Below are 14,756 nucleotides of genomic sequence, written 5' to 3' on the forward strand. Positions count from 1 at the left end.
AACTCTATTACAAAGTACAATTATCTTTACATAAAGACTAATTACAGCTATTTAAAAATCACTAAATTTCGAAATTTGAAAAATGCTTGGAATTATTATTTTTTTTTTTGCACAATCCTCAAAATTTTTACTTAAACTATTAGTAAGCATTGAATTTTTATATATTACAAATTTCGAAAATGTTTTTTAGTACGTAGTGTAGGTTGCAGCACACATGATATCAATAAGATAAATGAATTAAGTGTATGATTACAAGTAATCATGGAATATAATTTTGTGACATATTTTTTATATTAATAATCTAAATAAAAAATTGAACATGTTCATTCTAGTTAATAGTTTTTTATTAATGATAATTAGAGTACAATGTAGCAGTTAAGATAAATACGCCTTTCTGATATGCTATTAATTTGAATTATTCTGCATTAACAAGTGTTGTTTAAAATAATTCCAAGCATTTTGCAAATTTCGAAATTTAGTGATTTTTAAATAGCTGTAATTAGTCTTTATGTAAAGATAATTGTACTTTGTAATAGAGTTTTGGAAAGCTCGAAGACTCTACTTTAAGAATATAAAATCGTTTTTTATAAAAAATTGCGTTAATTATGTGTAAATTCAATTTAAAACAAAAAACGATTTTTCCCATGTTAATTAAATGGGAAAATAAAAAAAAGAGTAGCGACCCCTTAGAGTTAAGCTATAGGGCTCGGGTTTGGTGAGAATTTTTTTTATATCAAATAGAAACATTTGAGAGGGTATCGGTTAAAAAAAAAAAATTTTTTTGAATCACCCTAATATGTATATAGAATTGCTTCCGAAAATTCGTCTCGTTGAAGTCTGAAAATAGTTTAATCGCTTTTGTAAGTAGAGAATTTGAAATACATCTTTGTTACAAGTTAACAACTGACTGCCGCATCCTGAGTTTAACAGTTATTAATAGAGTGCTCTTAGTGCAGTTTAGTTTGAAAAATACGCATGAAAGTACTACTTAAGAACCACTGACGAGAATGGAAATGTAGAAAATGAAATCATTTATTGCAAACTACCTGAAGCAGTAGACTGCGTTTCTATAAACTTAATATCCATACATGAATGCTTTGCAATCTTACTTATAAGTGCAAATGTAAAAAGATAGACAAAGGAATACAGAATACAGTCAGGAATTATGTGGGAAAGATTTATTTTTCGTATAATAACTATGCAATGAAATAAATAATATTTTGTAAAAACTCGCGGACAAAATCGTTAGCTTATAATATTACTAGTATTACTATTGTGTGCAAAGACAATATGATGAGTAGTGGTCCGGGCCAGGGCAGAGTATAGCTACGTGAGTGGGTATACGTAGAGGGTTCATTCTGAAGGCGCTATGAATGGGTCCATTCAATACTGTGGCCTGGTCTGCGCATGCGCTACATCGATCCGATGCCCGCGGGAGGCGGAGTCCAGTGTAGTTTCCATTTGCAAGTTTAATAAACGATTTAATATTATTATTATTATAAAAACTATGACGTATCAATTTGGAAATAACTAATACCTAGTTGTTATATTATATATGCGAATGTTTAAACGGATGGATGGATGTTTGTTAGAAAGTATCTCGAAAACGGCTCAATGGATCTCTATGAAATTTAGCATATATACATCTATGTACATAGTTTAAAAGAACAACTAAGTGTTCCTTAATCCCGCGCGGATGGAGTCGCGGGCGGCAACTAGTTATTTTATGAGACAAGACTATTTCACCATTGAACGTGCTAAGGGCTTACTCTTATAGTGTATACTGACTGTTGCCCGTTTCTCTACACTCGGAATTAAAAAATGTGCAACACAATGTTCTGCATTAATACCAAATTTGATTCATATCCATGCATAGTCTGGCGATTTCTTCTAATTAACATCAATCCATTCATCCAAACTGTCTCATTTTAATATTATTAAGACATTTAAAGCTATTGTTTGTGAATGTTTTTTTAGGCGTTTTAAAAATTTACAAACGATTTTCCGACACGCAGGGACAATGGTAAAGCGCCAGTGACCTAAACGTAACGTTTTTGGTGAAATATATATAAGTGTACTAGGCACCGTACTCTTATTTAAATATATATTTTTATAGCTTTCGATAACTACTATATTCACGTACTATATTATATATATTTACGGACTAGCTGTCGCCCGCGACTCTGTCCGCGCGGCATTAAAAAAAAAAAAAATAAGTAGCCTATGTGTTCTTCCAGATTATGTTCTACGTCTATGCCAAATTTTATCAAGATCTGTTGAGCCATTCTGGAGATACCTTCAAATATCCATCCATACATCTAAACATTCGCATTTATAATATCAGTTTTATATATTCTTGGCCATAAAATCTAGAGCTGAAGTGCGTAAAATTAAATATTTTTCATTCCTAATCTTTGAGATACTTAAATTCTTTAAATTTAATACACGTTTACCGATCAGTTGATCTCAAGTTACTAAATTTTATAGGTAAGTTTAGGAGGAATAATAAATAAAATACAGGATGTTCTATTTTTCATCAACTGTATACCTATAGTGTCTATTAAAGGCAATTAATCTTCATACAATTTGCAGAAATGAATGGAAACTTATAATATCTATATATATAAAAGAAAGTCGTGTTAGTTACACTATTTATAACTCATGAATGGCTGAATCGATTTGACTGAAAATTGGTGGGCAGGTAGCTTAGAACCAGGAAACGGACATAGGATAATTTTTAACCCGTTTTCTATTTTTTATTCCGCGCGGACGGAGTCGCGGGTAAAAGCTAGTTTAAAATAAACTTAGCGGTTGTTTGTTTTTTGAATTGTGATTTTGTAAGACATCGCTACAAAAGGCGTTTGTTTTAACAAAAGCGTGCTCCGACAGACTGCTCCGAGCTTCCTTTGGCACGAAATTAATCTGAACTTTACACTTACGGATTTATTTAACAGAATCCAAGATTCAAAATTAAATTGTTTACGTAAGAATTTTCATTTTGTTCTTGTTACTCAATAAAATATTCAGAAGAATTCTTTATATAAATTCTTGTTCGTATATTGATACAGGATGTACGATTTTATTTTCTTTTAGTCGAATTTTAAAATTTCTACGCAGTTCAAATGTGTTAATACATCTAGTTTTATCTATATGTTTGCATCACTAACCTTTATAGAAATCCGATAGACAAGTCGCTTGGATAGAGGGCCTAGCACGAACATTTTCGAACATTTTGTAACGTCATCGAACAAATTTTGTAAAAGATTTGTACAGCGTAATATCCTCTATCGGACGTAAAGTACAATGACGAATCTCGTACAATTTTTTTAAATTTTTGTGGATGACTTTACGAATAAATTTTCGCTCGTGCCAGACTAGCTTGCTTCGTTCCGACTTAAAAGCGTACGGTTGAAATAACTGTCGAGTAGTTTTATTCAGATTTTTATCTTAGCTAGTGCTACATAATAGTAGCCATCAAAATTTCTGGATACAATCTTTATATCTAAACCTAGTCTTTTTATCTGTATGTTCCTCTGTTATTATTGTCTGTGTGTTATTTGTACCTGTTCCTGCTTGGAAATGCTATTGATGTACCTTTTTAACTAACTATGGTGACGCAGTAACCCGAAGTGGGCCTTGGACTCCGACAACAAAAGGACCTTTTAATAAAGTGTACCTTTTTTAATAAATAAATATTATTCGTTTCTAAAACCGCTATCAAATTATGAAAATCAAATAGGCACAAAATACCACAACTTATAGGCTATAAGTTGTGGTATATTGGAATTTAGTAGAATTTCTGTTTGGTGATGTAGAATAAAAGAAAGCAATTTTTTATATATGTTCTCATTTAATCTCTAGAAATCATGAGGTAAACAACACTAAACTATTTTATACCAATCATTTTTAATCTCATAAAATGAAACTGCTTAAATTATAATTCGTATATATTCTGATAATTACAATATTAAATTATAAACAAAGGTTAATTTTGTCCGAATTTATTTTGATACCATTTCACACTCCAAATTGCATTCTTTACTCCGACAGAATACTGAATTTAAATTACTTTTTAAATAACTAAAATTTACGCTACATACACTAAGATAAATACTTGATTAATATTAAAAGAGAAGTCAATGAAATACTACTACAAAAAGAAACATAAAATTATGTGAAGTAAAAAAAAAAAACATGAAACATAAAATTACATAACAAAACAAATATTTTCGTAACAACCAATAATGATAGAAAATAACTTGCCAATGACTTGAGAACTTTAAAATCTTACAAATCAGAAATCTATAGAACATTTGTAAGAACAAAATTGTTTAGTACACGGAGAATTAAAATTATTTCAATCATTATACAGAACCTAGTTTACGTAAAAATTAAACTTCAAAACCATGACTAAACATTTTTATGGCACGGACTATTTTAAAGTGATAGGACAAAGTTTCCTAATATTTTTACATTAATATAATTAAAAGGTTTATGAAGATACAAAACAAGATAGTGAACACTGCTAATACACCTAAACAAATATATAGAACCCAACGATAAAAAAAATATAGACAGTAGCTTAAACATATGTCAACCCTTTATCGTACTCTGATATTAAACATTACCAGAAATCATTATTATTTGTAATATAGACTTTAGAAATATGATCTTAACAAATGAATAAAGTGTTGATGATACATATTTAACGTGTTTACACTTTCCAGAATATAAATCAACGGCAGTCAAAGGGTTACACGTGTTTAACTAGACAGTGTCTAATTGTATTTTTTTATGTTTAAGCAATTTTTAGTCCAGGTGTCTGCAGTGAGAACCTACAGTAAGAAAAAATGAAAAGTCGTATAATAGGAACAATAGGAGAGGACTTAAACTACAAAAATACTGATAAAAGCTAGGAATAGGTAGAACCGGTTGGTCAAAGGTCAATGACCTGATCTACACACGGGAATGGTCTGATTAAAGTTTCCGGGAATCGAAAAACGGGAATGCAAAGGTAATCTATTTCATGGATTAACGTTTTTTTTTTGTTTGTTGAGTTACAAAATATGATGGCTTATTATAAATATTGTCAATTTCAAATTCGATTTTATCAACCAATATTATCGAATGTATTTAGAGAAAATTTTAACATTAGATCTAAAAATATGTATGAAGTTTTTATGGCATTTTATGGCTACCTCATGAATCACAAATTAGCACTCGTTTTTTTTCTGTACATAATTATTTCGAATTGTTTTCTTTCATACATCACTATAATCCCAATATCTGTAACAATTATTAACATTTAGCATATTTTTTTTTGATAATATATAATCTATTCTTATTTACAAAGTGTTATAAAATTGACATTTTTTTTGTTAAATATTTTTTTTTAATATATTTTTGTTTTTTAATCTATGATTTTTGCGATAATTTCTGATAGTCAGTTCTTTATTCGTAACGAACCCATCTAATGAAATGACTAAAAATCTTTAATTCAGATGCTATCACAAAAAACGTTATTGTCTCAACATTGTCAATCCAGGCACAAAATGGCGTTCAAAACCCAATTATTGCCTTCATTTTACGAAATCTAAATTTAATAATACTATTCGTAAAAATGTCTTTTTTCATGGGGGAAGTAATAAATATAATTTTTTATTTTTATTTTTAACTATCACCTAAATAATTGGTCAGGATTTTAGGAAAATACACACTTTTAACATGCACTACCATTTGTAAATCTTAATATTACATACATATGCAAAATGCATTTAAGCAATTTGAACACACTATCGTATAACCCTATCGCAATAACATGAGACTCGCATACTAAGAAACTTCAATACATTCATTAATAACCTTAGCTAATATAACTATATATTTTTGTATAGTGTACGCCATGACCTTTAGATATTATCTCATGTTATTGTCCACGGGTTGTAATGTTTATTCTATATTCTCAGATAGTTTTTTTCTACAAGATATTTGGCACACGACTAATCACGTGTGAGAACTAATAGTAAATTTGCATCTAAGGCACGATACAGATGGACATTTATTCAAATTATATTGATTTTTATGTCAAATTCGGAAGTTTAGAAACCACCATAAACGTTTTAAAAACAAAATTGAACATGTCCGAATTAGAACAAAAATCTACATTAAATGATTTAACATGGATTTCTGAGACCAAAAACTCTATTCAAAACATATTATCATCTCTGTTTATTCAATGACACGGACGACGATATGATTTATACAGAAATATTGGGCTCAGAAACCAAAGGTTAATGATAAAAATTTCGTATACAATATCGTCTATAAACCACTACGCTTCGAAGCACACACATTTAAATAATAGTTTCGTTAAAATTTTGCATTTATATGACAAGTTTATTGGTCAGTTGGTGGCGCTAGTGGACGGTCCAAGGTTGGCCTCCTGATGTTTGTACTTGTGTGACGTCATCTGTGATAGACCCAGAACTGCGAAACCGCACTGCAGGCAATGATAATGGGTCTGTTTCTTACTGTGGATACATTGAGGTTCGTAACCGCAACCTGCAAATAATAAATCTATATATTATATATATAAAAGAAAGTCGTGTTAATTACACTATTTATACGAGTAACTCAAGAACGGCTGAATCGATTTGACTGAAAATTGGTGGGCAGGTAGCTTAGAACCAGGAAACGGACATAGGAACTTTTTTATCTTGTGTGCATTTTTTTATTCCGCGCGGACGGAGTCGCGGATAAAAGCTAGTATCATATAAATTGTAAAGGCGGTAAAAAATGAATTTAAAATTTCACTAAAAAGTATTATAGTCAGTTTTTAAACTGTTGAGAAGTGACACTTCTATTGTAAGCTGAGTTCACAATTTTAGTTTAGTTACTTCGAACGAAAATTCATAATTTTAAATTGCATTAATTTCAAAAATCTTTAAAAATGACAATAAAAATCAGTTTTAAAATGTATTTAAACGTCTAAATAATTGGAAACAGGCACAACTAAAATATATTGCTGCCTCTTTGTATTAACTTGTCTTTTGGTGCTACAAATGCTACTGTCCTCCACAACCTAGGTCTTTTACCATTGAAGAGACAAACATATATTCAGCGGACAACAGGATAAGTGTGAGAAATTGATATTTGTCTTAATGACACGGAAAAGATCATCATACATACCTTTGCTGGGCGGAAACTTCTCGAAACCGGCCGCCTGTATGGAGTCGAGCTTCTGATGTTGACGACGATGTGCGACCACTTTGTTGGTATCAGTGCACACAAAGTCGCACTTCAAGCAGTGGAAATGTGATGCCTTGTTCTGCCCTGTTCCTGGAAACAACCAGATGACAGTTAGTCGCTAGATGGAGCTAGAATAACGTTCTTTTGTGACGTTATAAGTAAAAAGTTTCTATTAGAGTATCATGTTATCGTAAACGTATTGTACAAAACCTACCGAATGTTGTAGCATGTGGACATTCGGGTCTCTGGCAGTAAACGTTGGCTCTGTACTGCTGGAAGTCGCCGCCCATTAGTGTATCCAATCTGTAAAGAAATACCATAATTTATCAGTAGAAAATTGCTAAAACTTCCAGCGATTATAAATTAACGCCATCTATCGGAGGAAATGGGGAAACGAAATGTTCACACAGAGATTGGCCTTTATTAAGCTTTCGGTGAAAAGTAAAAGCTTAAATTCTCTTTTATAATATCAGTGATAGATGGCGCTATTGAAAACTTTCAATCTTTTTACGTATTTTGATTGTTAGGTTATTTATTAAAAACTAGCTTTTACCCGCGACTCCGTCCGCGCGGAATAAAAAAAAATAGAAAACGGGGTTAATATTATCCTATGTCCGTTTCCTGGTTCTAAGCTACCTGCCCACCAATTTTCAGTCAAATCGATTCAGCCATTCTTGAGTTATAAATGGTGTAACTAACACCACTTTCTTTTATATATATATAGATAAAGATATTGACGTACCTTTCATGTCTGGCTGTGTGTTGAACGAATCTGGTTTTGTCACAGAATGAATAGCCACAGTCTTTCCGAGTACAATGGAAGTGAGTTTGATGTTCTCTGAAAGTAAATTATTTCGTTACTGAAATGGCCTAGTAACTATAGATAAACTATTTAAGTTACAAAATAACTCTTTATGGTTGTCACCGCAACTTTAGGTAAGGCTCCGAGTCCCTCGATGAGGACGTATAGTGAGCTGATGATGGTTAGAATCAAGAGTTCGCATGTTTCATAGAAATGGTTACTTATATTTCACAAAAGTAAACTCACCTATATCCGCAGTGCTGATAAGCACAATCCTCATTGAACCTGAATCTCAAATACCCTTCTGGTATCGGTTCATCTTTCATGACCCGCATGTGAGGCCCTCTGGTGGTGTGAGTGCGCCTGCTAACAAATTTCATCATTTAATCAACACGTTAAAATAATACATTAGAATAATCGACATGATTTGTTATTCTCCTATTAACGTTTGATACTTCATTAGATTACTGGCTGTCGCCCACGACTCCGTCGGCGCGGAATTAAAAAAAAAAACATAATAATTAGAAGAATTAAGATCCGCTGAGTTGTCCCGGAGATACCATCGAACAAACATCGATCCATCCATACATCCACCCAAACATTCACATTTATAATATTAGTAAGATTAATCGGTTAACACTCTAGCTAAGCTATGATGATAATTAAATCTAGGAATGGTCGAATTCTAGTTCAGGTTTGTTTCAATATTATTTTTTTTTTTTTTATAAGAGAAGGGGGCAAACGAGCGGCGCGAACACCGAAGTGATCATCGACGCCCATGGACATCCGCAACACTACGAGAATTGCAGATGCGTTGCCGGCCTTTAAGAAAGAGATATGCTCGCCTCTTGAAGGACCCTAAGTCGTAGTGGTTTGGAAATACCGCCGAGGACAGAACAATATCTAAAATTATAACAATAGGTGATCATATATACTCACGATTTGGCAATCATCTCTGCTTCTTTGTCCATACCCGGTGGCAGACCATGACCTTGCATCAAGCTCTGTTCTAGAAGTAGCTCAGGCGGGTACAACATGGTGGGGTACAGTGGGAATGGTGACCCTCTGTGAATATAAATATATGTTAGTCTTTCCACAAACTGTTAATATGTATAAGATGCTTGGAGATACCTTTATATCGAAGCAAAGGAAAAATGAGGAACTCGGGAGTGTAGAATTTTAAGGAAAATAAGATACTAAGGAGAGATGGCAATTAGTCTTTAAGATGATTACGTTTTACTTACCCCTGTGAGAACAATGCGACTTGTGCTAAGCCAGGCAATCCTGCTAACGAGGCCGTGTATTGCTGGTGCATTTTCAACTGATCTTGAAGGCTGCCCTTGCGACCGCCTGCCAGATACTGCTGGAGTAAAAGACTTTGCACTGCTTGAACCTGTAGGTAAATAACCCATTAATATCTCATTTTACTGCAGAGTTCTAAAAGAATATAAGTAAGGTAAGTAAGGTTATTTGGGTACTTACTTGTTCAGCCGGATTAGTTGGTCTTTGACTTGGTGAAGGCACTTGACCGGCAGTTGAGGAAGACGCGGTGGACGGTAGTATTGAGATTTCTGGATACTCCCGTTCTAAAGTTTCCTGTTATCAAAAAAAATATAAGAACATTAATTATAATAAAAGCTATCACAAGTATACTACTAACCCTAGTTTCAGAATTAAACGTAACTGTTAGTGTTACAAATCGTCAAGAAATTTACCTTAGTCGCTTGCAATCCTACAGGTCCTTGTTCCATAATATTGCTATGTTTCTTCATCATATGACTGAAAAGCAGCTTCAAATCCACGTAAGCCTGACTGCAGTGAGGGCAGTGGTAATGTAAATTCATTCCTCCAGCATTCTTATTCAAAGGACAAGCTTGATCGTGACAAGACGGAGGTATTGTTGGTCCTGAAAGCTTTGGAGGCTCATATTGTCTCTTCTGATCAAAGTCCATACGAAGCTTTATGTCCTTTGAAGGCGATGCATCGTAAATGCTTCTCGGTGAAGGTGATGAGGTATTGCTTCGGAGATGCGACGACGGATAAAACGTTCCAGTCGCTTTTACTACTGAAATTAAGATCATTTGTAAAACTCTACTTATTGATGAATACTTAACGTAGCAGGTTTATCTGGTGTATACAAAATATAAAATAAATTAATAAACAAGGAATTCAATGGTGCTGAATATTGAAATAACACTCACCCGAAATGTTGTCCTGTTCCCTTTCAAATTCACTCTTTATAGAGAAATTAGTTGGAGTATAAGATTCGTTTGGTTCTTTCATAGAACTAACACTATCAGCAGATGCTCTTTCTTTTATAGAATAATCTTTGGCCTCGTCAAATGATTTCTCTTGATCTGTTTCACTTTTAATAACTGGAGTTCCTCTTCCATGTTTGTGTGTAGCTAATGCTGAATACTGAGTAAGAATTGCCGGGCAATTGTTACCTTGAGCACAATGGAAGTGAGATCTCAATTGATTTTTGAAACAACTCTTTCCACCGCACTGGTCGAAGGAAGAGAAGTAATCGAACCCTTCTAGAAGTGGGGATATGGAGTGAGATTCTCTCATATGAGTTTCCATTACAATGTGAGTTTCTCCTGTAAAGCTACAGTTGAAGCAATGCAAGTGTAGTCTGGTCATCCTTAGTTGACAATTGGGGTAGTATTGAGCACAAGTGTCCGGTACTGTGTAAACTTCGAAGTGTTGAAACTTTATGCGCTGCAAGAAATATAACAATTAGTTAAAATTCCAATTTCCTTCGAATATTTTAATTACATTTGTTCGATGTATACTTACAGGAAATTCTTCAACAGTAGCTATGACTGGTGAAGGCACTGCTGGTGGTAATTGATTACTTTTTGGTAGTTTGAATGATGTGAAAATGGCTTGTGGGGTTACATTATCAGTCCAAACTTCGACCACTCTATTCTTTGGTGGTCTTCCTCTCTTCCTGCTAAACATTTCGTCTAAAGAACTAGACGGGTTAACCTGCTGCGGCACTATGCCAGGATTTGGGCCTAGATTTAATTGGGCCTGTAGATTAGGCGTTAATTGAGAAGAAAGACTTGGTGCCATCTGTGCTAATTGAGCAAGATTCGGCGGAAGATTTGGTAGATTCGGCACTTGGCCTAATTGGGCCGCCATATTTGGGTGTAATTGAGCTGAGAGTTGGGGTGTAAAGTTTGGAGCGAATCTAGCTGCTAGGTTTGGGGACATAGGGCTGAGAATTGCGTGTTGGCGATGATGTTCCAATCGTCGGAACGGATGTTCTTCAGAAGATAGGATTACAGCACCACAGTTTTCCTGTGAGAAAAAGAATAGTTAGAGCAACAAAAAAAAACAAATCATTAAGTATTTTAATAAAAATAGAACAAAAGATTAAATTAACAACTAGTATACAAATCTTACCCAAGTGCAGTGATAATGCGTGATGTCCCGGATGTGCTGACAGGCGGAATTGCCGCAAGGATTGTTACGTGAAAACGTCATGAAGTAGGCGTCCGTCACTTGGTTCTGTTGTTCGTGTTCTAACACGTGCTTTACCATTGTGTTGTGACAACTATCAGGATAAAAGAGAACTTTAGAATACATAATGCAAAACCAAAAAATAATGGGTAAAAGAAAACTGGTCAACAGATACTAAATAAGTAGATTTTTTTATAGTTTACCTATGTGCCATCTTACAGCCTTCAAATAGACAATGATAGTGTTTGTTCAGAGCGCTGCATTTACTACATTTGTCCTCCGCTTCCTTACTGCCATTGAATACTTCTATGTATTTCCGAGAAACCTCATCCACTAACGCTGGATTCTGAAATACAATTTAATTCTGTAATTACAAAAGCTTTACTTTTTAGATTAAAAAATCGGCTATTTTATACGAGTGAAAGGATCTATTTTTTTTTTTAATATTTCCGCTTCCTTTTCATTTAAATAAACAATATTTTAACTTACGTAAGGATTAGAATAGTCATCAAGCATTGAGCTTGACATATCATCATCAATGTGAAGGTTACTTCCAGGGGAGTACATGCTTAGATCCGCACCTTGGTGCATCAGTGCGCTCTGTATCACCGACGTTGGAAGCCTACGATACATAATAAAGCATTAAACGTTAAAATTTAAAACTGATGAAATGGAAATTAAGATAATCGTATGGGCCCAAAGATGGTACCTTGTGGTATTCCGTCATTTTAATCACGCTTAGGCTAAAGTTTACAATTTAATTCAACGTTAAAACACTTACCCAAAGTTCATTTCTTGTTCCTTTCGCTCGTGCTTTCTCTTATGTGTGAAAATCTGACTGCTCGAGTGGAGAACGTAGTTGCAATGTGGTCGAATGCAATGTATGTGATTACAAGTCCTACTGAATCTACAGTCTCTATAGGGACAAGCTTCGTTCTTCATGTATTTCTTAAAACCATCCTTTGAGAGTGCTTCGTCCTTGATGTGGTAGGTCTTGTGTTTTTCTATATAACATATAAATTTAAACCAATTAGCATTGATTAATATATAAGACGCTAGTGATTGACAGACAAATTTGTACAGCATTTTCAATAAATTGTAGACCCTAAAAAGATTGAAACTCACCCATGTCAGCTTTATTTTTAAATGTATATGTACATCCAGGTCGCCGGCAGTGGAAATGGGTAGTCCTTTGTCCGGCAAATACACAATGAGGTGCCGCGCAGCTTTCAGTAGCCCGGAACCTTTGGAAGCCTTCCTGCAGGATGGCAGAGTCTTTGCGATGATAGTTCGCGTGCATTTGTACGTCCGACGTGGATATATACACCTGAAAAAATATTTTTGATAACGGAATGTGCTCCTATCAAAATTTAAGTTTCACAAGGGTAAATAAAAAAGACATAAATACCTTATCGCAACCATCTTGGATGCAGTGGTAGTGAGTTTGGCTCCTATTGTGAGGGCAGTCGCTGAAGCGCTCAGAACAGTCGTCAAGCGGAGAGTAACGCATGAAGCCATGCGCCAAAGATTCATCACGTTTCTTGTGCCACTGTTCAAAAAAACAACAGAACTGTAACACTACATTGTTTGACTATAGTAAAATTGTCTATTTTCATAACTTTAATCGCGATATTTTAAGGTAAATAAGAATTGTTAAGTTCGAAGAAACAAAATAAAATTATGAAACTTATAAAATTTATCCGTTTAAAAATCTTTTAAATTGGATTTATAATGTACTCATAATTTAGCCTTCGACTTAGTATCAATTTATACGATTGCTTGGCAAATATTACGACAGTGGGTAACAAAAAAAAAAAACACTAAATATGTTAAAATAAAACTATGAATCGGTTAATGCAAACATACTTTAAAAAACAAACAAGCTTGAAGATTAATCGTCTATCAATTATTAAGAACCTGATGCAACAGCATTTGTAATAAATTATATAACTATTCAACAAAAGACCGAATAAGAATTCGAAGATAAAATGACTTCTTACATTGAAAGCCAGGTTGCAAAAGGTTAATTAATAATTATAGAGCTTATAAAATGTTTTACAAGACATAAGTTTACATTTTATGTTCAAAATTTTTTATCACAGTAGATGTCATCAAACCTGAATTCTGGCATTTTAAGGTAACTATCCGACATCAAGGGTGTTAGGAACTTTAGCTATTTAGAACAAATAATTTTCTATAAGCCAGTGTTAATTGCCGTTCAAGAACTTACCTTGAAATGCCTTATCATTTCTTCTTTCTTGCAAAATACCCTCGCGGTACAATCCATACAATGAAAGTGCTCTCGGTAGCCCAAATCCTTGCAGTAAGATGAGCCACATTCTAACGTTGAACTATATCTAAAAATTAAACAACAATAAGCTAAATATCAAACTTGACCCTAATAGAGAAGCTAGGAGAATCTAGCTTCTCTAGGTAACGCGAATATCTTTTTATTTATTACAAACTAGATGACTATCTTCTACGTCTGTATCAAATTTCATCGAGAACTGTTTAGCCGTCCGGAGGTACCTTCAAACAAACATCCATCCATCCATTTAAACTTTCGCATTTATAATAGTTAGATTGGTTAATATAATATTAAAATAAGTTCTTCAAATTTCTAGTAAAATAATGTTACAAGGATCTTGTATTATTTTTAAAAAATCATATTGTACAACTAACAAACTAAATTACGGATATGAGAATTACTTGCAAAAAATAAAATCCAACGACACATGTTTGAATTGTTGAAGTCATTGTTGAAGCAAAAATAATTTAAGAATAGATACAAAAACTTTAGACAGACAAATCCATGACTTATGTTAATGTCGTCAATGGAAAAAACAAGTAACTCTTAGGAATGGAAACGATTTTGCCAGATGTTGATGATGTTTTGATATGACTAATAGTATTGTTGGAGCAACAAAAAAAGTCTCGACACTGTTTTATAGAATTTGATTTTTAAAAAGCTTTAATTTGAAGCCAAACACTTGATTTCATTTAAAATATTATTTAGTTTTATCAGTTGCTAAATCTATACAAACCTTTTAACGTATCTTGAATAATCAACTGTTGTTTGTAAGGAATTCTTACGGACCTGATCCAAGTGATTCAAAGCAGATAGTAGACCTAAAAAAAAGTAATAAAAAATGTTAATAACTAAAAATTTGAACACGCTAATATCCACTAACGATATATTCAAACATTCTCCGACCAAAAAACTTATTCTTTTGTTTGG

The 14,756-nt window shown here is 33.4% G+C and overlaps 1 protein-coding gene across 3 annotated transcripts; it reads right to left on the bottom strand.

Annotated features, from left to right (window-relative positions):
• Nucleotides 1-6,239: 6,239 nt before the first annotated feature.
• On the bottom strand, nt 6,240-13,871 carry LOC106709060 (zinc finger protein castor homolog 1). 3 transcript variants are annotated; one of them, XM_014500733.2, is made up of 18 exons: nt 13,749-13,871; nt 12,927-13,067; nt 12,644-12,845; nt 12,300-12,522; nt 12,008-12,140; nt 11,722-11,864; nt 11,462-11,612; nt 10,850-11,356; nt 10,252-10,771; nt 9,766-10,112; nt 9,533-9,646; nt 9,295-9,443; nt 8,990-9,115; nt 8,297-8,416; nt 7,991-8,086; nt 7,463-7,551; nt 7,189-7,338; nt 6,240-6,561 (listed from the first exon to the last, which is right to left on the bottom strand). In XM_014500733.2, exons 1-18 carry the CDS (start codon nt 13,803-13,805, stop codon nt 6,404-6,406), a joined length of 3,426 nt encoding a protein of 1,141 aa, XP_014356219.2. In that variant the 5' UTR covers nt 13,806-13,871; the 3' UTR covers nt 6,240-6,403. The 3 variants fall into 3 exon arrangements, with proteins under 3 accessions (XP_014356219.2, XP_014356220.2, XP_045539797.1); XM_014500734.2 differs by having other exon boundaries at nt 8,297-8,413; nt 9,766-10,115; XM_045683841.1 differs by having other exon boundaries at nt 7,189-7,332; nt 9,766-10,115.
• Between the last annotated feature and the right edge of the window lie 885 nt (nt 13,872-14,756).

Source organism: Papilio machaon, chromosome 23, assembly GCF_912999745.1.
Source record: "Papilio machaon chromosome 23, ilPapMach1.1, whole genome shotgun sequence".
In the NCBI taxonomy this organism is placed as follows: domain Eukaryota; kingdom Metazoa; phylum Arthropoda; class Insecta; order Lepidoptera; family Papilionidae; genus Papilio; species Papilio machaon.